The sequence below is a fragment of the Equus caballus genome, chromosome 10, assembly GCF_041296265.1.
Source record: "Equus caballus isolate H_3958 breed thoroughbred chromosome 10, TB-T2T, whole genome shotgun sequence".
NCBI lineage: Eukaryota > Metazoa > Chordata > Mammalia > Perissodactyla > Equidae > Equus > Equus caballus.
The window spans coordinates 25532501-25557549 of record NC_091693.1 but is presented as its reverse complement, the minus strand read 5'-3'; the positions used below and the strand labels follow the sequence as shown (position 1 = coordinate 25557549).

At 42.9% G+C, this 25049-nt stretch overlaps 1 protein-coding gene across 1 annotated transcript; it reads left to right on the top strand.

Annotated features, from left to right (window-relative positions):
• Nucleotides 1-663: 663 nt before the first annotated feature.
• NLRP13 (NLR family pyrin domain containing 13) lies at nucleotides 664-20533 on the top strand. The gene is made up of 9 exons (XM_001490754.2): nucleotides 664-964; nucleotides 4533-4601; nucleotides 6113-7700; nucleotides 9623-9790; nucleotides 11099-11266; nucleotides 12525-12695; nucleotides 15555-15725; nucleotides 17554-17724; nucleotides 20359-20533. The coding sequence occupies exons 1-9, from the start codon at nucleotides 664-666 to the stop codon at nucleotides 20531-20533; spliced, it is 2982 nt and encodes a 993-aa protein (XP_001490804.2).
• The last annotated feature ends 4516 nt before the right edge of the window (nucleotides 20534-25049 follow it).

The window sequence follows — 25049 nt, the reverse complement described above, 5'->3', positions numbered from 1 at the left end:
TTGTTAACTATAGTCACCATGCTGTACGTGAGATCCCAGAACTTATCATCTTCTAACTGAAAGTGTATGCTCTGTGACCAACATCCCCCCATTTCCCCACCTTCCAGCCCCTGGCAGCTCAGCTTTTGATTGGGAACACCTTTGTTTTGCCATCATTTTCAAAGGACGTTTTCCCTGGACATAGAGTCCAGGTGGGCAGGGTATTTTTTTTCTTTACAGCAATTTGAAGACGTCATTTTCTTGTCATTTTATAAAATAGAGATAATAAACATACCCGTGTGTTACTGGTTGTTTAGAGAATGAAATGAGGGTAACAATTCATGGTATAGAATAGGTGCTGAGGACAATTTATTCCTTCTCCTTAGAGCTGAGTGTCTCATGTGTACCAGGCGCTGGTGATACAGTCAAGAACAGGCAAGGTCTCTGTTCAGAGGGAGTTTACATTCTTGTGGAAGAGAGAGAGAAAAATAAATGTACACACACAGGTAGCAGGCAGTGCTATGAGGAGAAAATAAACAGAGTAAGTATATAGATTAGACAGTTTTGGAGGAGAGGAAAGTCATGGCTTATGGTTTCAACTCTTTCTTCTTTCAAGTAGGTCCTACTTGTTTTGTGGACATAAGAGTTCTCGGGTGAAGCTGGAAATCTTGTGTGCTGGGCAAGATGAACACCTCTACTAACATCTCTGTAGACAATGGTTCCTATGAGAAGCTTCTGTCTTACCTGATGGGCCTGGATCAGTATCAGCTGGAGGAATTCAAACTTTGCCTCCAGTCCCCACAGCTGCTGCTCGAGAACTTTCAGAAGATCCCCTGGGCAAATCTGAAAGCCACCGATCCCACTAATCTGCTATGTCTGTTGAATGAATACTTTTCAGAGAGGCAGATATGGGAAGTGACCTTCAGAATCTTTGAGAAGATGAATCTGCCTTCATTATGCGAGGAAATTAGAGCAGAGATGAATGGTGAGTGGGTCCATAAGAGGGATTTCTGCCTGGTGCTCATGGAAGCAAGGAGGTTGCTGCTGGGTTTTTATGGGGTCATTCTAAATTGCTAATCTATCCCTAAGAAAGAATCTCACTGCTGGACTATGAAGGGTTTAAAGTTTAAAGGTACAAAGATTATAAAGTCTTGGTGCTCCAAGAATGGTGATGAAAAGCAAGAAGAGGGAATTGAAAGAGGCTCATTCAGTTCTGTCATGAGGCTCCTTCTGAAAACGTGAATGTATTCCAGCGCAATTGTTGTATTAGGGAACGATTGGAGCATAACAGGAAGTTCATGTTTACTTATGCATGATTTTTTTCTCAAGAGAAACACAAGGTAAATGCAAAAAACCAAGAACAAAACTAACAACAAAACAGCATCCAGCTGAGCTGAGCCATGTAGGAGTATACAAAGCACACACAGGCACACATCTCTAACATCCACCAGCTACCCAAGTATGAGCCACACCCATCCAGAACTTTCTGTCCCGTTTCAGATGACTCTCCTTCCACCATTTCACAAAATCACACCGGCTGCAACTTCCCAGACCCACAGGCAAACTTCAGGTCTTTTTCAGGGTAAAGCGCCATGCCATATTCATTGTAGCACTGTAGTATTTATCTATTTATTGTAGTACGGTAGTCTTTATTGCAGTAGTAATGTGTTTCACAACCTCTTAGCAAGTGTAAAACTGTGGTACTGTTTTTATTGTTTCTATTTTTTTAATGTGTCACTGATCCTATTTTTCTATAAAATAAAAACCCACGTGGTTTTTATTGTGCAGCCTTACCTACTGCAGTGAATTTTAGGAATGTGTATGTCACTTTGTGGCAGAACTGGCTGCCTCTGAGACCTGTAGAGAATAACTGTAACTTTGCTGGTACCTGTTATAAGCCAGGTATTGATCTTAATGCTCTCTGTCATTGCTCCTTATGTTTCACTACACTCATTAGAAGGAGATCCTGTTGTTCCTATTTCACAGATAAGGAAACTGAAGCACAGAACTCAAGTAAATTGCCCAAGGTGACAGAGCTAGGGTGTGAACCCAGGCAGTGGTCTCCAGAGGCTCTGTGCCAACCATATATGCTTCTCTTGCCCCCAGATGAGGGCATGAGTTCCAAGGAGGGGTGAAGGGAGTTGGCAACATGCAGTCGTTGCCATCAGAGCTTTGGGCTTTGGAGATTCAGGCTTTGTGCATCTTCTGGTGGGCAGGAGGATGGGATGGCGACTAGATTTCTCTCCTCCTCTCTCCTCTCCTTTTCCATCCTCCCCCTTCCCCTTCATTTTAAAGCCGTCATATGCTCTTGTCTGGAGTAAGCAGATGTTGAGCAGAGAGCTAGGCAATGGGGTCTAGAATCCTTAAACCCTGTTTCTGACTGGCAATCCCAGAGGGAGATATTTTCACAGAGGAGAATGCTGTTTGAGGAAGAACTTCCTTTCTCGTCACTGGTCCTGAACAGCAATGTCAACACCATGCATGAATCCTATAGAGCCAGACCAGGCATATTGGACGATCTCCTCCTTCTTCTTGGTCCTTAGCTTGTTCCCACTTGGGCTTCTAAAGGCATGGGGCTTGCAGAGGATACCTCTTAAGCAGGAGGAAGTCCTAGACCTCATTCATCTCACTAGCAATGTGGGAGATGGTAAAAAGTTCCAGTGGCCCTACAGGATAACTTATACCAGCCCCATTAGCTCCATCTTCTGGGAAACACAGCACAATGGGTGTCTCTGTGCTTGAACGGTGCTATGGAATGTATCTGTGAGTGAGTTTGCGAATACACGTGTGTACAGGTGCAGGTGTGCTGTCTTTTGGGGACTGAGTTTAAGAGCTCAGGTTCTAGTGTCAGACTGCCTGGACCAAAGTCCACTTAACCGACTGTAACCCTAGGCAAATGGCTTACCAGTGGGCCCCAGTCTCTCTTTTTAAAAACTGGGCTAACTGTGCCTACCTTTGAGTTTCTAGGATGAAATGCTTAGAAGGCATTGGGAACAGAGTAGGTTCTCAATAATTCATTAATTTTTGGGGTAGTTTTTTTCCAATAGCATCATCTACCATGGTGTTTTCCAGATGCTGGCTTGAGGAAAATGCCAGACAGGCAGTGTCAGAACTGTGAGGGTCTTTGCCATCTTACTCCACACACCCTCCGCTGCACCCAACACTATTCCAACAAATGTGGGATGGGAGAATCTGTAGTTCAACAGGCTTCCATAGATGGCCAAAGGGAAGTCAGAATTGGGATTATTATTTTTTTTTAAGGAATTGGACCTAAGTTCCAGGCTATTCATCTGGAACAGCCTGGCTTTTTTGACAGGTGGCCCCAGCTAGATCTAGAGTCTTAAATTTAATGTGTAAAGATACAGAAGGTGGCACCTGATACTTGACAGCAAAGCTATAGCCAGGAAGGCTTATGTCATTGGGATTATTTGCAACAGAGGAATGCAATGTGTCACATAGTTGACTTAGGGATAAATGGAACCACCATCAAGAGACAATCTTAGCTTCTCTGGGTTATGCCTGGGAAAAGGTTCCCATTCAGATTCCCTGATGCTAAGAGGGCTAGATAATCCAGAACAGAATTCAGCTGAGAGTATGTGGAAGTGGAGCACAGAATTGGGATTCTTTGACCAAGGCTACCATGGGTGAAAAATGATGGATTATTCTTCAAAGGAACATGGAACATGGAAGGAAGCACAGGACCTGTACTGCTACCCAGATCAAGTCCTGTAAACCTTGACAATCACTGAAATCATAAAGTTAGAGCCACATCCCCTTTAGATCCAATCCCTTATGGGGTACTGGCTCATGGCAGCTAAGTACTGGGCAGTGGAATGGGAGTTACTGCTGTGTGAGTGAGACATGGAAGGGGCTTTTGAGCTCGTGAGGAGTGGGACATTGAGAGTGGTTATGTGAAATGCATTGAGGGGCTGGGGTTAGAACCCAGTTATTGGTGCTTTTCTTTCTATAGTATTTTATTCCAAAAATGTTAGAGCAGCTTCTCTGTGCTCAGCATTGTTCTAACACTTGGGATAAATCAATGAACAGACAGAGACTAGCCATCCACCTCTCCCTTTACTGGAAGAAGACATTAATGGACATGATAAATAAGTACGTTTATGGTGTGTTAGAAGGTGACAAGTGTAATGGAAAAGGGAGAGTAAGGTGGATGGGGAAAGCCTAGGGTGTGCGATGTAGTAGATAAGGTAGAGTACGAATTAGGATCATCGGGCATCATTGAGGAAGTAAGATTTGAGCAAAGACTTGGGGGTGAGGCAGTGAGCCAAGTGGGTATCTGTGGATGATCATCAAAGACAGGAGGATGACTGGATCAAGGCCCTGAGGCAGGAGTGTGCTTGATGTGGGCTGTGGTCTTTGCAAGGTAGTAAGTTTCCAAAGTAATTGGGTTGATGGGGCTTGAGGATATGATTCCTTGAGTCTCTTCAATCCTAAGCTTGTCAGAGAAATAGTTGGTTCAACTGAGAGTATCCATCATTGCCAACACATTTTTAGCCCAGGGTATCTCAATATCCCACCATCACTGTTTATTTCAGAGATTGCGCAGGTGCAGGAACTTCAAGATCCCAACCAAGAAGAACCAGAGATGCCAGAAGAAGAAACAGGTTTGCACACTACTTTATGATGATCGCAGATAACTTGCTTGATGGAGTATTCATTTTCCTGGGTCTGCATTTGCCACCTCCTCTGAAATTTTCTTCAATTTATAGCATGCAAGAAATTACAGTTTTCCCAACAAGTTCTTCCAACTTGTTCAATAGTGCTTATTGAATAATAGGTTACCATAAACTGGACATTCTCTCTGATTCCACTCTGAGTTCTTAGACACCAGTATCTCCTGGACTTTATAATTATGTTGCATTAATAAGTAGCTGTATTTTTTGTACCAGTGGTCGCATGGAAATCTTCATGTTGACAAAGTAATACATGCAGTTATGGAACAAGTTTAGTTTTATCAAAGAAATACATGTACTTGTGTATAATCCAAAAAGAATCACAGAAACGCAAAACTTACAATGAAAAGCATCAATCCATTGCCCAACCCTTGAGTTCTGTTCTGTAGAAGTAACCACATGCCACTCTTGGCTGCCACTTTTGCCATTTATTTCTGTGCTCAAACTTGATTAAGTATCAGTTCTAGATCTTGAAGAAAATGTGAAGGTAGGTCTTTGATCTTCCTATCCTTCTGCTTTCTCCACGAGGAACTTTATATATATATATATATATATGTATTCCTGGTAAATGGTGTCTTCATCCACCCAGATATTTAAGCCAAAAACCTAGAATGCGTGTATGACTCTATTTTCCTTAGCATTTCTCACACCCTTGTTATAAATCATTAGTAATCCTATTGGCTCTATTCTTAATATATACCCTAAATCCATTTATTTTATTTCTCATACTATGTTCCAGCTCTTCACAGGCTCTGTCCAAGGTCTTCTACACAGAACTGAGGTTCTATTGTTGTTGTTGTGTCATCAACGGATATGTTTGACCAAACATATCAGCTTTCACTTAGATAACAGTAGTAGCTTCCTAACCTGGTCTCTGTGCCTCTTTTCTTGCACCATAATCCATTCTCCAAAGGACAGTGACCTTTTAAAAATGTAAACTATGGCTCAGCATCCCCTTGCCTTTAGAACAAAGCAATCCATGATGTAGCCCCTCCCCACAGTTAAGTTCACTCCCTAGTATTCACCGTGCTTGCTTGGTCACTATGCTCCAAAAGGTTCTCTCACGGCACTTGCACTGGCTGTTCACCCTGCCCAAAAGCATCTCTTTCTACATCTTGGATTGTCTTCTTCTCATGGTTAATGTGTCAACTTCCTGCAGAAGGCTCTACTGATCCCTTCCCCTCTTCTAAGGACATTCTTGATCTCTCTTGGGTCATTCCATGTTTTTTATTTGTGTGTTATCATCAAACTATTTAATTTTTGCTAACTTTTGCAACTTTTCCTCACCACTCCCCCAACTCCCAAAAGCTAGAACCTTGAAGGTAGAGCTTGTCTGTCTTGTTCAAGGTTGTATATAGGAACTTCATTATTGAATAATTTATAACATTAAAATTCATTCTGACCGTTGTTTTGTTCTGTTTTGCATCACTTCTGTGTTTCAGTCCACAGAAGAAGATACAGAGACAGAATGAAGGCTAAAATATTGGTGATGTGGGACCATATCCCTTGGCCTGAGGACCACATATATCTCCGCAATGTGACAGAGAAGGAACATGAAGAACTGAAGAGCCTCCTTTATCCTAATATGACTGGAGCCCAGCCCCAGACGATAGTCTTGGAGGGTAGGGCAGGTGTTGGGAAGACCACCCTGGCAATGAAGGTCATGTTGCATTGGGCAGAGGGCTTTCTCTTTCAGCACAGGTTCTCCTATGTTTTCTATATCAGCTGCCATAAAATGAAAGAGATGGAGGATACCACCTTTGCTGATCTGCTTTCCCAGGACTGGCCTGACTCTCAGGCCCCCATTGAAGAGTTCATATGTCACCCTGAGAGGCTCCTGTTTGTCATTGATGGTTTTGAGGAAATGGCCATGCCTTCCAAGTTGAGCGACAGTCCGCCATGTACAGACTGGTACCAGCAGCTCCCGGTAGCCAGAATCCTACTCCACTTGTTGAAGAAAGAATTGATTCCCACGGCTACCTTACTGATCACTACCAGGGACTATAGAAATGGGGCTCTTAAAAAGTTGTTATTGAATCCATGGTTTGTACTTATCTCAGGGTTCACAGAGGGAGACCGGAGTGAATATTTCTTCAGGTACTTTGGTGACCGAAATATAGCCAAGAAAATCTTGCATTGGATAAGGAAAAATGAAACTCTGTTTCATTCCTGCTCTGCCCCCTTGGTGTGCTGGACTGTGTGTTCCAGCCTGAAGCGGCAGATGGCGAGAAATCCCCATTTCCAGCTGAGCACCCAGACCACCACCAGTCTGTACGCCCATTTTTTCTCCAGCTTGTTTGCAACAGCAGAGGTGAGTTTGTCGGATCAGAGCTGGCCAGAACAATGGAGGGCCCTCTGTTCTCTGGCTGCAGAGGGGATGTGGTTTTCAAACTTCACATTTGCAAAAGAGGCCATTGAACACCGGCGCTTGGAAGCCTCCCTCATTGATTCTCTCCTCAGCTTAAATATTCTTCGAAAGGCCAGTGACTGTGAGGATTGCATTGCTTTCACTCACCAAAGTTTCCAGGTGTTTTTTGGGGCCATGTTCTATGTGCTCAGGGGAACGGAAGGATCAATTGGTGGTCCTACAAGGCATCAAGAGATGAGAGTGCTACTGAATGATGCCTTGGCTGACACAAACTTCTATTGGAATCAGATGGCTCTTTTTTTCTTTGGTCTTTTAAAAAGAGACCTAGCAAGAGAACTGGAAGATACTTTGCATTGTAAGATGTCTTCCAGGATAATGGACGAATTATTAAAATGGTCAGAAGAGTTAGATAAGTTTGACACTGTCTCCAACCATTTTGAGTTCCTACAGTTTTTTCACTGCTTGTATGAGACTCAGGAGGAAAACTTTGTAAGGCAGATTTTGAATCACCTCCTTGAAGCTGACCTCAATATTTTTGGGAATCTGCAACTCCAAGTTTCTTCATTTTGCCTAAAGCATTGTCAAAGGTTGAGTAAGCTAAGGCTATCTGTCAGCAGTCCCATCCCTCATGCAGAATTGACTTTTGATTTGGAAAATCTGGAGTGAGTATTGCAAAACCATTTCCTTTCTGACCTTCTCATCTTCATAGGCTCTGTCTAAGTTCTTCCATGAAAAACTGGGGACCTGTTGTTGTTGGGTTATCAATGGTTATGATTGACCAAACATTCTAGATAAGCTCCATCCTCTGAGAATATTTTCCTTTTGGTATCTTGTAGGATTCCCTGGTTACTTTAATGGATCTGCTTATATCTCAGGCACTGCATCTTGGAGGCTTATGTGCCAGGCATTGTGCTAAGACACCTGTTCGCATCTAACTGAATAGAGGAGGAACTGTTGTTACCATTCCTAGATGCAAAAACTGAAGGATAAGAACATAATTTTCTTAAGTCAATGCAGCTATTAAGTAGCCCAGCCTGGATCAATGCCCAGCTCTGTCTTTCAGAGCTCCAGACTTTAAACAAAGTGCTGGGTGCCCCTCCTTTGAGCACAAGTTGAGGTAGGGGTGAGGCCAAAGGTGTTAACTAAATCTGAATCTTGTTCTGATGAGGTTGTCCTTTTGTTTCCTGGAAGGAGAACCCAGAAATACTCAAACTACTTTGGTTCTTATCCTATGACCATGTCCCATCACTGACACTATTGACTTCCGGTCTAGGACATAAGGAAAACTGACTGTTCTGCTAATTATTTCAGGTCCCAGGGATGTTTTCTAAACTTTTCTTATGAGGCAAGGGCTGCTATATATGTTCTCAAATCCTTTCTCATTTAACCCTCAAACCTACAAGAAGCACCAGTTCAATTTTGGTTGAACAAATAGAAATTTCGAGAAGACTAATTTCTTTGTGTTCACCCAGATTGTAATGTTAGTAAGATGCTTGGTCTGGGGGGTCTAGAGTGATAACTCTTCGATATATATTGGCTATCATTTGTCCTGTCTTGGAATCCCTAAAACCTAAATGGGGGACTTTATTTAGGTAGTGTTTACTGTTGGGTCACATGAGTAAGGGCCCTTAATACCAAAGATAATCCCATTTATTGTGAGGATTGATACTCAGTCAACATGATTCCTCACTTTAGGCAAGATCACCCCTAAGGCTTAAGGAGATTTCATGCCTTCTCTAAAGTTGATAACAGATCTTCTGAAGTTAAGGTCACTTCCTACTTCTCTATAGCATGACTTCTTACCATTTTTCCTCAGTGGTTTGTAACTCTGTCTGTCTGTATATCAGAATTAACTGAGATGTCAAACATATGGATGCACAGGCATACACACACACACAGACACACACAGACACACACACACGTACACTTAAGGTTGGAAACAACCACTCTAAGCAATGCTACCACTCTGGGCTCACAGAGTAGAATTATCCATCCTTCAGGTACTTTAGGAATGTGGTCTTTGATTTACTTCCCTCATCTCATCTGAGATAAAAACAGTTAATTTGTGACTTTAATGCTCCTTTACTTTTTTTTTTTTTTAACATTGAAAGCCTGCTGCATTAGGGAAATTCCAAATAATTTAGAATTCTAATAATTCTAAGTTCTAAGTATTTGCATGAATCTTCTTTAATCATCACAAAATCCTATGAGAGTAAGTTTTATTATGCACATTTTAGAGGTAGAAAATTGGAGCACAGAGATTAAATGATACTACTAGGGGGCAGAACTCTGAATTCATCTTAGATCTGCTTAACATAAAGTCTGAACTTTAAGGATTATACCTGTGTTCCACCTCACCTCACTTACGTGGTTGCTTTCCTCTGAAAAGTATTGTTGAGGATTGTGGGAATAAAACATCTGGGATTTTGAGAACTGTGCTTTTTGGGTTACATATGCTCATATCTTGAACTCCAGTGAATCCTCACACCTTTTCTTGAGGGGCCTTTTTGCCTCCTTTAGACCACGTTCTGGGTGTTGGTTGAGGCTTATTTATTCTCATCAGCCTCCTCTCTCTCTCATGAAGGATGAGGCTTGTCGATTCCAAGATACGTCAGTGGCAGGATATTTGCTCCGTGTTTTGCAATGGAAATGTGAGCGAGTTGGACCTGAGTAACAGCGAGCTTAACACTTCATCTATGAAGAAGCTCTGCTACAAGCTGAGAAATCCAAGGTGCAAACTCCAGAAACTGACGTAAGTGTGAGACTCTCATGGTTTGATGAATACCATAGGAGAATAACTCAACTTTTTTCTTCTGATTATCAGAGTGAGTGCCAGAAAGTGTGCTAGGTTCTCACAAGAGTAAAATAAATGCACTTGCGGGGTGGCCCTGTGGCTGAGTGGTTAAAATTCCATACGCTCTGTTTCAGTGGCCCAGGTTCATGGGTCCAGATCCTGGGCGCAGACCTACTACGTCCATCAGCCATGCTGTGGAGGCATCCCACATACAAAGTAGAGAAAGACTGGCACAGATGTTAGCTCAGGGCAAATATTCCTCACACACACACACAAAAATAAATGTGCTTGTATTAGAAATTTTTTAAAAAGTCATGAATGATCTTGCACTAGAGGTAAAGGGTGTGAGAGAGGATGGTTTGCCTTTTTAGGGCCTCTTCTATCTACAAAATATTTGAGTAAAGGCCTACTCATGGGAGCTGAAGCATAGTTTTGGACTGAAATTTATTGGTCCTCTAGGATCATCTAAGTAGAAATTACAGGGTCCCAAATAGCTTGAAGATAAGGAAGAATTGACAGATGGAGTTGGACTTTGTAAGACAAGCCAGGGAAGAAATAATGGATAGAAGACAGAGTGAGTGATACTTAGAGTTGAATTTGAGAAGGCTTTTAGTTGGATGTTCTGGAGTCTAGGTCAACTAATTCTATTCTACTCTTCCTCTGTGATTCTGTCATACCTCAAGGTCTAAAAATCCAGGCACATGCACTGATTCAATGAGTTAAGAGCAAAAGATTCAGCAATCACGACTTCAAACTTCAGTGTACTGAGTGAACTGGATCAAAGACATGGGAGGCAGGCTTAAATAGTCTTCTTTTTCATCCTTTTTCTTTCTTTCTTTTTATTTTTTTACATTTTGTTCCTATCACTTCATCCTCAAGATAAGGAGAAATAAGTTTAAGAAAAATAAGAGGTGAGAGTTGTTCTCACCAGGCTCCCCTGGGTTCGTGTGTGTGTGGGTCAGCTGCCTAGAAGAGTAGCTAGCTCCAGGACCTCTTAATGGCAGATTTAGTGAAGAGAGGGGAGACTGATTCCTGACTTCATACACCCAACTGAGCTTAGTGACTCTTTTGGGAGTATATTTTAGATTGCCTTTTCAAAGGTTCAGTACCATAAGTTAAAATCCATTTTTGGATTCCTCTTGTACCTTGTACATCCTTGAGGGTGTGTGTACATGTGTGTGCATACATGTGTGTGTGTTAGAAAGGCAAGATGAGGAAGCACTCTTTCCCCCCAAAGCTAGCTTTCTTATTTCCACTCTTCCTTAGGTGCAAGTCAATAACTCCTGTGAGGATTCTGAAGGAGCTTGTCCTCGTCCTTTACGGTAACAACAAGCTGACCCATCTGAACTTGAGCTCAAACAACCTGGGAGTCACTGTGTCCACGATGATTTTTAGAACCTTGAGGCACTCAGCCTGCAACCTCAAGTATCTGTGGTGAGTCTTTGGTTTTCCAGATCTGTCCCCAAGATCATGCCTAGGTTCAGTGATTCATTGGGAGGACAGGAGGCAACATTGCAGCGAAAGGATAGGAGAGAGATTAGCAGAGGGAAAAAGCATAATAGTGTATGTAGAGCAGTGGTTCTCAAATTTTAATGTATATCAGAATCATCCAAGGAGGTGTGTTCAAACAGATTCCTGGAACCCACCCCCTGAGATCAGGCAGGTCTGCTGTGGAGCCTGATAAGTAGCAATTCTAACAGGCTCTAAGGTGATGCTGGGCCGCGGACCACACTTTGAGTAGCACTGACTTGAAGGTCATCCTGACTCTGTAAGGGAGGAGGAATGGGGAGAAATCAGCTGTTGTTCATGGAGCAAGGGGGCCTCTAAACAAAGAGCACTCTTCCCAGGAGTAACTGCTACCCTCGGACCTCTTTGATAGGTTGGAATCGTGTGGCCTCAGCTCTCGGGTTTGTCATCAACTTTTTCTGGAACTCAGCAAGAACTCAAGTCTGAGCTTCCTCAGCCTGGGGGACAACGACCTCTCGGATATTGAGGTGAAAAGTCTGCAGGAGCCCTTTGAGATGTCAAAGTGTTCCCTGAAGGAGCTGTCGTAAGTCTTCTCATTTCATCAAAATATCATCTTATTTGAGCGGCAGGGTGGGGATGGCAGTGGGAGTATGTTTTGGGGATCCTTGGGGATCCCCCTATTGTACTTACCTATCCCGTTGACGCACTTCTTGCCATCTTCATTCTTCACACCTTTCTCCTTAGGGCTCAGTCCCTGCCAGCCTTGCCCTCATCTTGATTATGGGCATCTCACCTGCCAGTGTCTTTTGTACAACCCCCTCAGGCTTCTGCCAGCTTCCCCTAAACCCAGCAGTTTCAAACTGGGGGCAAATGTCCCAGGGGACATTTGGCAATGTCTGGACATACATACTTGTTTTTCACAGTTGGGAGGAGAGGGTGCTACTGTCCTCTAGCGGGTAAAGACCAGGTATGGTCAATATCCTGCAGTGCACTGGAGGGCCCCCACAACAAAGGATGATCTGGCCCAAAGGTCAGCAGGGCTGAGATTGAGAAACCTTAACTTGACCCACCATTTTCTCCCCTTCAAGCTTTTGTTCTTTATCCAATTTAATTTTTCCATGATGATTGGGTCCCAGACGTGTGGCCCAAGTGATGGGGTTTGAGAAAGAAAGAGAAAGGAAACTGGGCATAGCTGAAGCTCACTTTGCATCTGCACCTTCCTCAGCCTGGAGAAATGCAACCTGTCAGCCTCCAGCTATCAGAATCTGGCCTTGCTTCTCCCCAGCACCCAGAGGTTGACTCGACTGTGCCTGGGATTCAATCAGCTCCAAGATGACGGTGTAAAGCTGCTGTGTTCTTCCCTGTCCCACCCCGAGTGTGCCTTAGAGAGATTGGTGTAAGTTCCCCCTGGTTCTGTTTCTGGAAACGACTCTCTGTGGGGGTAGGCGTCGAAGAGAACAATGACTCCTTCATTGGGGACCCATTTATATCATTGAAAACTAACATTCATTGAGCAAGTACTCCGTGTACTAGGCATTGTTCTAAACACAGATTCTGAGTTGCACCCCAGATTGAATCAATCTCTGGGGGTTGTGCCAAGGAATTCAATTTTAACAAGGACCCTGGGAAATTATGATTGTTTTAGTCAACCGGTATCTGAGCTCCTATCTTCAGACACAGAGCTGGGCACCCAGGGTCGGGTGGTGGATAGGACAGACAAGCTTCCTGCCTGTGTGGAGGATACAGTTTTATGAGTGAGATACAAAAATAAAAAAATCAACAACCATTGAGATGGAGAAAATGAAAGTGGGATGAGTAGACAAAGAGTGGTGGGGTTAGTTTCCCGGGAAGGTCTCCTCTCACCAACCTATCGGAGGAGGTGACGCTGAAGCAGAGACTTGAAGGAAGGCAGGGAGGAAGCCACATACTGAGAGGAGGAACAGGGGAGAACAGGCCCTGAGGTTGGAAGGAGCTTGGGGTGTCATGGGAACAAGAAAACTAGTATGGCTGGAGTAATATGAGTGAGGGGGATAATGAGAGCAAATGAAGCTGAGGAGGCAGGAAGATGCCTGGGATACGCCTGGGTGGTGTAGGAGTCTGTGTTTTGTTTGGGGTGAGGCGAAGAGTCACCTGAAGATTGGAGGCTGATCGGTGACATACTCTGACGTCCTTTGAAAGATCTGCTTCTGAAGGATGGACTATAATGGGGGCAGAAGTATAAGCAGAACAAGTGCCTGTAGACCAGACGGGAGGATTGGAGAGAGCCAGCCTGGGTGAGGGGGCAGGACGTCAGGGTGTATTTGAAGGGAGAGCCAGGGGGACTTGGTAGTGGATTAGAGGTGGATTAGGAGGGAAAGGGCCCAAGAACCCCTGCAGGTGATGAGCTTGGGCAGCTTGGGGAAGGGTGGTACCATTTGCTGACATGAAGAAGAGGGGGAGAGTGGGGTTTGGATTGGGACCGGGGAGCATGAGATGCTCGTTAGTCAGCTAGTAGAGTGGTTATGTGAGCAGGTGTCCATGGGACTACAGGGCTCCAGAGTTGCTGGGGAGGAATGAGTTCACTTGCAGGGGTAGACGTCAAGTGTGATTGTGTAGATCTTTCCTCCTCCAGCCACGTTTTGGTCTGGTGCAGGCGTAGAGTAGATGGAGAGTGGGGTTTTCCTGGGATTGAATATTGTTCAGGTGGGTATAAAAGGGTGGAGAAGGCCAGAGTCTTGAGCTGAATCCGAGGGGGTGATAATGGTGAAAGACCACAGAATTTGCGCTAAGGAGAAAAAGCACTCACTGGGCACTGAGTCTCAAAGAGCCACAATATGAACAGGAAACAAATACATATATAATATGAATGAATAATATACATGTACAATTATTATATTATATTTATAATATATTCTGATATGTTTTAATGATACCTATACCATATACTTTAATGTATATCACATTTAATATGATATATATTAGTATTAATATATAATATGTGACTAATATATATGATCTAATATATTAATATTAATACTATATCTTATATAACTATATATTATATATAATAGTGTATATAATTTATATATTATATAGAAGATATATTGTTATGCAATAAGAACATAGCATGTATCACATAATATCTCCATTCTATAATACCTATAGATCCACTACATGTCTCCCTGTATTGTATGATACATCTCCTATAACTTGTATTGCACACTCACCAAGTACTGTCCCAAGCACTTTATGTGCCTGGCCCACTGGATCTCAACCCCCCGGTGACAGACCACCATAATCTCCACTTCAGAATGGAAGAAATGAAGGCCGAAGGGAATAATGCAGCTTGCCGACCAGTTAGTAATGGCGAGCGGCTTTGAACCCATGTCTGACTGGCTCCAGAGCCTGGGGTCCACCCCAGCTGCTTCAGGCCATTTAAACTGTTTTTCCTTTATTTTCTATTTTTACTTAAAAATTTTAAAAAGAATTCTCACAGTAAATGTCATTTTTTTGACACGTATAAAGCTGGACATGGGACTGGCCCCGTGGCCGAGTGGTTAAGTTTGTGTGCTCCGCTGCAGGCGGCCCAGTGTTTTGTTGGTTCGAATCCTGGGCGTGGACATGGCACTGCTCATCAAACCACGCTGAGGCAGCGTCCCACATGCCACAACTAGAAGGACCCACAATGAAGAATATACAACTATGTACCGGGGGGCTTTGGGGAGAAAAAGGAAAAAAATAAAATCTTAAAAAAAAAAAAAAGGAAATCTGGACATATTTAATGTACACATCTTGGTGAGTTTGGGAATAAATATGCACCCATGAAGCCATCGCCACCACCAAGGCCATAAACACCTATCACCTCCCAAAGTTTTCTTCTGACCTCTTTATAATGATGATGATGATGATGATGATGATGATATTTTTTGTGGTAACACAACATAGGATCTACCCTCTCAGAACATTTAAGTACATGATACAGTGTTAGCTGTGGGCATGATGCTGTGCAGTAGATCTTCAGAACTTATTTCTCTTGCATAACTGAAACTTTGTACACTTTGATATCATTCCTTTATTATTTTTTTTAAATCAACCACTAATGACCAGCACATTCTTAGTGTGCTTGTTTTATACACCTGCAACAGAAAGGATAGGTAAGCAGATGCTTGGCGTGTCCTAGATAGGGATCTAGGGAGACACTGTGGCTGAATCCGGAGAAGGGCCTTTGTTTGGGCTGCTTCCATGAGCATCTATCTTTGTGGCTTTTGACCCACAGGCTTTGGTTCTGCCAGCTTGGGACACCCAGTTGCAGGTACTTGTCAGAAGCTCTCCTCCGGAACAAGAGTTTGACGCACCTGAATCTGAGGAAGAACAACCTGGGAGACGAGGGGGTGAAGGTTCTGTGCAAGGCCCTGAGTCATCTGGATTGCAACCTGCAGAACCTGGAGTAAGTTGCTTCAGCTTCTTCTCATTTAGTGGGTGGGAGGGGAGCCATATGGATCCACCTGCAAATGCCTGAGTTCCAGGAGGGATCTGAGTCCTGGGTGTGGAAGTGATTCTTGCCATAGAGGAGCTTTTGGATTAGTTGGAGGTGGGGTGTGTGGGTGCCTGTGGGGGGAAAGATCTGGGATGACTGTTAAGGACCAACTACTAATGCATGTCAGGGGTCCCCAAGACCACCGCTCGGGTCTGATGATTCACTAGGAGGGCTCACAGAACTCGGCATACAGTCATATTTGTGGCTGTGATTTATTCTGGTGAAAGGAGACAAAGCAAAACCAACAAAGGGAGAAGGTGCAGGGGGCAAAGTCTGGAGGAGGCCAGGTGCAAGCTCCTGGGAAGCTCTCCCAGTGCAGTCACCCTGGGCACACTCAATTCTCCCCTTGCTGAGATGTGACAACACATGTGAAATGCTGTCCACCAGGGAAGCTCACTGCAGACTCAGTGCTCGAGGTTTTTACTGGGTGCTGGTGACATGGACACCCTCTGCCTAGCATGTACCAAGATCCCAGACTTCTACAAGGAAAGCAGGTGTTCAGCATAACCCACCTTGTTTGCACAGTTCAGGCACAGGGAGTTATTCTCATCAAGGAATGGGGGAGCTATCCTGAAATCCAAGCTCCCAGATGCCAGGCAAGGGCCAACCTTGCCAGCAGGCCTTTCTAAGGACAGCGGTCAGGCATGTGATGCTGGTTCTTCTCTGCACAGTGTGTGATTCCACGCCTGATACAGAAGAAAAGTCAGAAATGAGCTTCGAGTCTCCCTAGCTTGTCGGTCGTACTAGAAATGATTTTGTATGTTATTTATGTCTATGCATGTTTTCAAACATGTAGTCTGTATCTGTCTTAAAAAGGCTTATGACTCCCAATAGGAATATAGGTGGCAGTGGGAGGCTATCCAAATAACCACAGACATAGGGTGCTAAGAAATTTGGAAACTTTTGTATATAATTTTTTATTAACTGTATTAATATTGGAAACATTTTAATGGCCTAAGATGTAGCCAGCCAATAATTAAATAAAATAGAATATTTTTGAATTGGTCATACAGGTGAATAAATTCACAGGATTAAAGATTACTGTGTTGTCCAATATGGCACCCACTAACCCAATGTGACTAAATTTAAATTGAGATTAAATATAATGAAAAATTCAGTTCCTCAGTTACATTAAATACATTTGAAGTGCTTGATAGTCACATGTGGCTAGTGGTTCTTGTAGTGGACAGTGCAGTTATAGAACATTTCCACCATCACCTCTCTGTCTCCCCACTCTCCCCCTCCACAGACTCGTTTTTTCATTCTCTCTCCAAATATTTATATGGATTACTCATCTTGAACTTATTTTGGTATAATAATTCATTCTTAGGAATTTAGATCTGGCCTTAAGTGAGATTCTTGGTGTTTTTTTCAGCTCAAATTTGAGCTCAGAGGCTGGAAACCATATTCTGTGATAGCTGTGTAGAATCTGGGTGCTCTGGGAGTACATCTCATGGAGAAGTCCTTCCTCCACGTGGACAGGCCTGTGGATGGCATGGGAGAGGGACAGCTGCCTTGCTTTTCCTTCTGCTTCCTTTCTGTCACAGGTTAATAGAATGCCCTGGGTGTCTCTGGCCTCCTAACATGTACGCTCCTCCTTCTAGGGCTGCGGATGAGAAGTACGGGTTTGGCATCTCTCTTTTCCTTTTGGAGAAAGTGATATGGACTGCAGCATATAGACTAAAACCTGAGGGTTCAGGGATTATTTTTTCCCCTTTTGTACGTCTTTATTTTGCAGTTTGTCAGATTGTTCTTTCACAACGGAGAGCTGTGGCGAGCTTGCTAATGTCCTCAAGCATAACCATAATGTGAAAATTTTGGATATTGGGAACAATGATGTTCAGGATGATGGAGTGAAACGACTCTGCAAGGTTCTAAAACATTCGAATTGTGCCTTGAACACACTTGGGTGAGTTGATGCTGTTTCCTTTGGGAAAGTCCGTCTCTCTGCTCTTGGGGTGGGCAGGGAATAATGTGTGGTCACATGGGATTAAGAAGGTGAGGATGGTAAAGGACAGAGTTCTTCTCTTAAAAATCTCTTCTCAGTGATAAGCTCCAAGTTTAGAGAAAGTGTTTTACGCTTGTCACCCTCGTCCTTGGTGTATTGTAAATATTCCTTCAGTCCGCATATTTTGGATGGTAGGTGCTGCGGGGTGGGGCATGTTCCCTGCCCTGAAAGTCTTTCCTGTGTTTGGGGAAGACGGATTTTAACCCTAATGTGATGTGTTTGCTCAGCAAGCTAAGATGGTTCAGCCTGAAATAATAGGATTTTGGTTAAATGTGGGTCAAATGATAGCCATTTTTCACATAGGCAATGGTTCTAATTGTTCTCACAAACTACTTAGGGGCTGGGGGCAGACTTCACTGAGGAGGTTGGGTTTTGAGATGAACCTTAAAATGTGAGTCCTCACCCCATCCCCAAGCTCCCAAAAGGGAGGGAGAGAAGGAAAGACCTTGACAGAGGGTGACAGTGTAGACAAGGGCTCTGAGGTGGGAAATTCAACAAGACGGTGGGAACAGAGTGATGGGTCTGGGCATGAGGGATAAGACTATGTGGGGAAAAAATTCTGTAGGGAAGGCTATTGTCTGAATGCCACTATGTGCTTGGAAATGGGAAACATGTTACAGTCATCACTTCATCCTCCAGCAGGGAGGCACTAGGAGGTCGGTACTTTTATACTCATTTTATAGATGAGAAAACTGAGGCAAGGAAATGGGGACGGGGCTGAAGCCAAGTCTGATTCAGAAGTCAGTTCTTTTGTTCAAGCTTTATTGAGATGTAATTGACATAGAACACTGTGTGAGTTTAAGGTGTGCAGCGTGTTCATTTGATCCACTTATATACTGCAAAAGGATCACCACCGTAGCATTAGCTAACACCTCCATCCCATCACATAAGTATCATTTCTTTTTTTTGGGTGAGAACATTTAAGATTTACTCTGTTAGCAACTTTCCAGTATCTAAAACAGTATTGTTAGCTATAGTCACCATGCTGTGTGTTAGAGCCTCAGAACTATTCACCTTATAATTGGAAGTTTGTGCCCCTTTGACCAACATCTCCCCATCTCCCCCAGCCCCTGGTAACCACCATTCTGTTCTCTATTTCTCTGAGTTTGGCTTTTTTAGATTCCACATGTAAGTGAGGTCATACAGTGTCTGTCCTTCTCTGTGGCAGTCTTGCCATTTGTGACAACTTGGATAGACTTTGAGGATGTTACGCTAAGTGAGATAAGCCAGAAGCCAGTTCTTTTCACCACGTCTCTGTCCTTCAAGAAGCATCTTCAGGTGCAATGTTCTCTATCCTATAGGTGAAGGAGGAGCCACTAGGTTCATACAAGTAAATCAGGGTCATATTTATGCTTTCAAAAGGATCATGGTCTGGTTTTAAGCCCTCACTCTCTAGGTGCTTCTCCTGGAGGCAGAAAGGAGTAGAACGTTTGCAACAGTTATTGCAATGTCTTTAATGATGGATCCCTTCCCAACATTCATTTCACTTTCATCCAGTCTCCTTCTCCAGTGTTGTAGTTTTAAAGGAGGTACCTGCTTGTCCTATATTTGTGTCCATAGTGTTCCATCTTTACTATTTAGACCAGGGCTTGTCAATCCCAGCACTACTGACACTTTGGCCCAGGTAATCCTCTGTCATGGGGGGCTGTCCTGTGCACTGTAGGATGTCGAGCTGCATCCCTGGCCTCCACTCTCCAGATGCCACTAGCACCTCCCCAATCTTCAGACATCATCAGATCTCCCCTCTGGGGAAAAATCCTGCCTGATTGAGAAACACTGGACTAGAAGATGAAAGGAATACTATTAAAGGTATAGGATCAAGGTCAATGATATATAGTACAGTGGGAAAAGTCCTGCTGGTAGCATTAGAGCTGACACATTGGGACAAACCTTGAAGCCCATGTTTTTCTCATACCAGCCCCTTCCTGTCCGTCAAGTGGTACATTTAGCTTGAAGCATTCTCTGGATCCCATACAACCTCTTCCAACATGGGAAATATATTCCTTCCCTCTTCTCTTCATGCATAAAATTTTGCATGTATAGCCGCATGTCACATTTCTTTATAGACTTAGGTGGAAATTTCCACCGTGTTAAACTGATGAGACACTTTCGTCTTTGTATTCCTAGTAGCTAGCCAACTATATGTTCATATTTTGTATTGCTGACCTTAGAAATAAGATGGAAAAAGTGTAATTAAAGGGTTGTAATGCTATTTTAGTTCTTTCAAGGCCTTATATATAAACTCATGTCCACTTTATACTAAAATTGTTAATTTCATGCTCAAGCCGGCTAAACTTCTGTTTCCTCATCTGTCAAATGGGGTTTAAGATATGACCTACCTTTACAGGATTGGTATATGGATTAAAAGAGTTATGCATAAGCATTGGGAAAGGGGTCTGGCATGTGTTAAGCACTTTACTGTCAGCCAGGCTGTTTTAGTAGGATACTTTTCCTAGATCTTGTATCACATTTTTTTTCTCTAATTTCTCAATCTCTGAGGACCATCTTTCACCCTTCCTTCCCACCCCTGCCTAGGTTGGAGAAATGCAATTTGACGCCTGCTTGCTGCCAGCCTCTCTCCTCTGTTCTCAGAAGCTGTAAAAGCTTGGTTAATCTGAACCTTCTTGGAAATGACTTTGGGCCCGATGGAGTCAACACGCTGTGGAAGTCCTTGAGAAGATCAACGTGCAAACTACGAAAACTCGGGTAATCCCTGCTGACTCTTACATGGGGAGGCATCTGCTGAAATGGGGATGGACTGGCTGATGTTCTAAAGTGAGCATCAAGTTTACCCTGCATCAAGTTTACCCTGCATTCAATTCCTAGGGCAGTGCTGGCCAACAGAACTTTCAGTAATGATAGAAATGGTCTATATCTGCCTTGTGCGATAGAGTAGCCACGAGCTGCATGTGGTAACTGGGCACTTGAAATGCTGTTGGTGTGATTGAGGAACTGAATTAACTTTCTTAGTTTGAATAAACTTATATCTAAACAGCCCACGTGGCTATTGACTACCATAGCAGATGGCGTAGTCCCACAGACATTTGGGTATTTTGGGAGTCCCCTCATTTTTCTCATTCTTGTACCTCCTCTATATTTCACTCAAAGGACCTTCACCCCACATCTTCTTTTTCAGTGCTGACTGTGGGCCAAGCACCATGGCATAGTAGACAGTGGGAAACAAAAGGTTGTGAGCCTTGTCCTCATGGGTCTGCATTCTCCTCAGGGAGTGACAAATCTGAGACATACAAAAGCAGTGCTAGTTGAAGGAAGCTCTGGGTTGTGGTGCAGAAAACAAGGGTGATCAGAGTGTAAGGGAAGGCGTGTCTGAGGTGATGTTGTTGATCTTGAGTCCTAAGGAAGCTGGAAGGAGGAATTTGTGTATCAGGAGGGGAACACGAACAGAAACGCAGAGTTGGGAACATAGAGATGCAGAGTGGAGTGTTCTCAGGAAGCTGGAATAGCATGAGCAAAGGACCTGAGTTTGGACCAAGCTTTTGTGTTGTCTCTTCAAGGCATTGAAAGAAGAGCATTTAATTAGAATACTCTCCACCTTATTCAGTATTCTGGGGATGAGATCAGAAAGGGAAGTAGCATTTTTTTCCTGGAGAAATACATTAAACTAGGTACATTTTAGCAAAAGTCATGTCAGCTACCAGGGAAACTTCCCTACTTTGAGAAGCTGGTCAAAACTCATACACTCAGGATTTTATGTTACCAACTTTAAGTAATGCATTTTTACAAAAGTTCTGGGATGCTGACCACCAAAGGTGGACATCCCTCCCTTACCCACTGTGTATGTGTGTGATTCAAGTTGTAGAGGGGACTTCTGACTGGGTACCCAGATTCACATCTCTACTCAAAGAAGGGACTTTCAGAAGTCTACTAAACAAAGAATAATGGTACAAATGAAAGGAATCAAATTTGCACACAGTGACAACAATGACCGTGTTACTCTGTCTTATGTCGATTTTGGGATCTTCCCTAAAGATTTCCCATCTCTCTCTTCTGTGGTTGTACCTTCCCTCTATGTAAAGGCTTCTTGTGCCTTCAAATCTCCTCCCCAATGTCTCTGGGTGAAGCTAGAGGTGGAGACGTATCAATATGAACGTAAACCAAAGTTAGTTTTTGTATGGGGTGCCTATTTTATTTTATCATCTCATTCTGTCATCTCCTTTTCTCATTCTCTCTCTATTCTATTTTTTTGTAGGCTTGAAAGAGACTTGTACAACATAGTGAAAGGGGAGTTGGAGGAATTACAGGAGAAGGGGTCCTTTCTGAGAATCAAGTGTAAGTGGGATTTTAATGACCTCGAAGACAAATGGTGGTGGTGATCCTACTGATGAGATGGCTCGGCTTTCCACAGAATGTTCTTGGAGTCCAACCACCAGGAGGGCCTGACCTATGTGTTGCTCAGGTGTTACTGTTCATGGGGACAAATAAGCTGTTACCTCTGGAATGCTTTTTCACAGTTTGGATATTTAATATGCTGCTTACGTACTTTGTCTTTCATAGTGTAATGTTTTTAATTCTTGGGAGTGCTAAGAGGATTCAATAAAGCAAAGGATATAAAGATACCTTGAGGAAGCCTAAAGCCTCATTTCTCATGGATTAAGAGACAGGAGAGATGTGATATTTCCATAATTATTATATTGTGATTAAATATGCCAGATGGACATTCAGAACCACTCCTAATATGCAAATAGACCCAATTTAGGCTTTCTCTTCTACCTTTGAATGCTCTGTGACTGTGTTATATATCTAAAATGTATTTTATCAACCTGAAAATATTGAGGAACATGGATCCCACATGGGATATAATGTGAAATCAGTGATGTTATGCATGGGAATGTGTACGAGGAATAGGAGCTTATTAAATTTTAATTTTCTCTCCCTTGCCCTAACACCAAGATTCTTTCTTGTACTATTATTCAATAAGCAAAAGCACATTTAGTACTGGAGTCTTAGGGCACGTTTGGATATTTTATTTTGCATTTCATAGCTTTTTAAAACACTTTCATAGTGTGTCTTAGTCCTCATCAAAGCCCTGTAGGTAGGGACATCCCTACTTGACTGATTTAAAAACAAAGATACTGAGAGAAAATACTTTGTGACAGATTACAGGGGTAGCAAGTCAAATAATTGGACTTTGAATCCAACTCTTCTATTTTAAGGGCCAATATGCCTTACAAGACTCCATGGGATCTTCCAATAAGTTGAATGTCACGAGGCCTTCTCTCCATCCATGTTCCCTATTAAACATAAGTGAAATTCAGAGTCCTTGAAATAAATATTTCCTTCTCTTCCTCCTTCTGCACCTCCTTTGTTCTTTGTAGATGAAAGCTGGGATAGTGTGAGTGGGGAGAAGTATATGAACTAATTTAGAAAATCATGTCAAGGTAGCGACTTAAAGAAAAATCAAAGGTTTAGATCTGCCTTAATCGCCATGTCATTGATTACTCACTTCGGGTTACTAGTTATTAAAACGAGATCATGTTATGTCTGATAATTTGACGAACTATCCATTGTTAACCCCAAATCCAAGACTATTGCAAAATTTCTTCATTGTTTCTTTAAAAAATAACACAGGAATATTCTTTTGTGAGTGCGGGATCCACAAATTCTCGATTACCATTTTCATAATATTTTAGGAATTTTGTTATTCTAGAATTCCTGAATTTGTCATGGAATCCCCTCAATTACATCACAGTATTTTAAAACAACATTTTTTAAGATACTCAAAGGTCACTTTAAAGCCACCTCATAGGAATGCCAAAGTGACTTTGTGGGGTTTGGGGACCCGACAATAAGTCCGCCCCAGCCGGAAGGGGAGTGGTGATTCAGGAGGAGAGGGGTGGGATGGGAGGATTTGCGTGAGTCTGGCCTGCTGGAGGGCTTCTCCAGGCTCACGCTGGGTTATCAAACCCATGACCCAACAAGGCGCGATCAGCTTGTGACCAACTGTACTCTAACTTCCAGGCCTTGATTATTGGGACCTTCACAGCAGGTTTGATTGTCTCTCCAACTGCACTCCCTTCTCCTTCCACCTTTCATTCTACCACCCTCCTTATTTTTCACACTCCACTTCCTCCCCTCACCCGCTGCTGTGCAATCTCAAAAGCTTGGGTAGATGTGGCCAGGGCCAGGGTGCAGCAAGGAATAAGGGATAGTTCAAGTTAGAAGAAATCAAGATGGAATCCCCCTTCTGAGAAACAAACAGGAGTGATGGAGGAGCCGTGGTTGAAAAAAGGGACACCCCAGAGCTGAATCCAGCAAGACAAACAGCTTCTGCGGAATGGAACCACTCAGAATGGGTTTTGATTGTGGCACCACTGCTTCTTAACTAGTTACTAATGACTTGTACTCTTCAAGCCAATTTTCTCATTGCAAAATGGGTCTGATAGCACCAACCTCGGAGATTTTGTAAGTTACACAAAATAATGTGTGTAAAATGCTCAGCATGTGGTAAGCACCTGTAAATGTTGCTTTTCAATCCTGTCACCTCAAGAATCTCTATTTGTAAGTTAGATGTTTCATATATAGCTCAATACTTTATCAACATATCCTTTTCTACTGACTTTTGAGGGAAAAGAGAACTGGTTAGGGGCAATTGCTAACATGCCTCCTTGGGGGTGGGAACGGACATCCCAATAACATAATTAAGACAGCTAGGGGGATATGTTCTTTGGTTCTTCAAGCTGATTTTACATGCTTTCACCTCTATTGCACAGAAACCCTGGAAGGATGAATTCCCTCTTCTTCATTTCACAGATGAGAGAGTAACTGACTTTCCCAGTATTTTTCTTTTTCTTGTGATCTTTTTATTGAGGTAAAATTGACATAATACAAATTCACCACTTAACCATTTTGAAGTGTCCAGTTCTGTGGCATTAAGTACACTCACACTATCGTGCAACCATCGCCACCATCAATCTCTGGAACTTTTCCATCATCCCAAATTGAAATTCTGTCCCCATTAAACAATAACTCCCCATTTGCCCCTGTCTCCCCAGCCCCTAGCAACCACCTTTGTGCTGTCTGTCTCTAAGAATTTGACTACTCATACAAGTGGAATCATGCAATATTTGTCCATTTGTAACTGACTTGTTTCACTTAGCATAACGTCTTCAAGGTTCATCCATGTTGTAACACGTGACACGATTTCCTTTTTAAGGCTCAACGATATTTCATTGTATGGATGTAGCATGCTTTGTTCACCCCTTCCT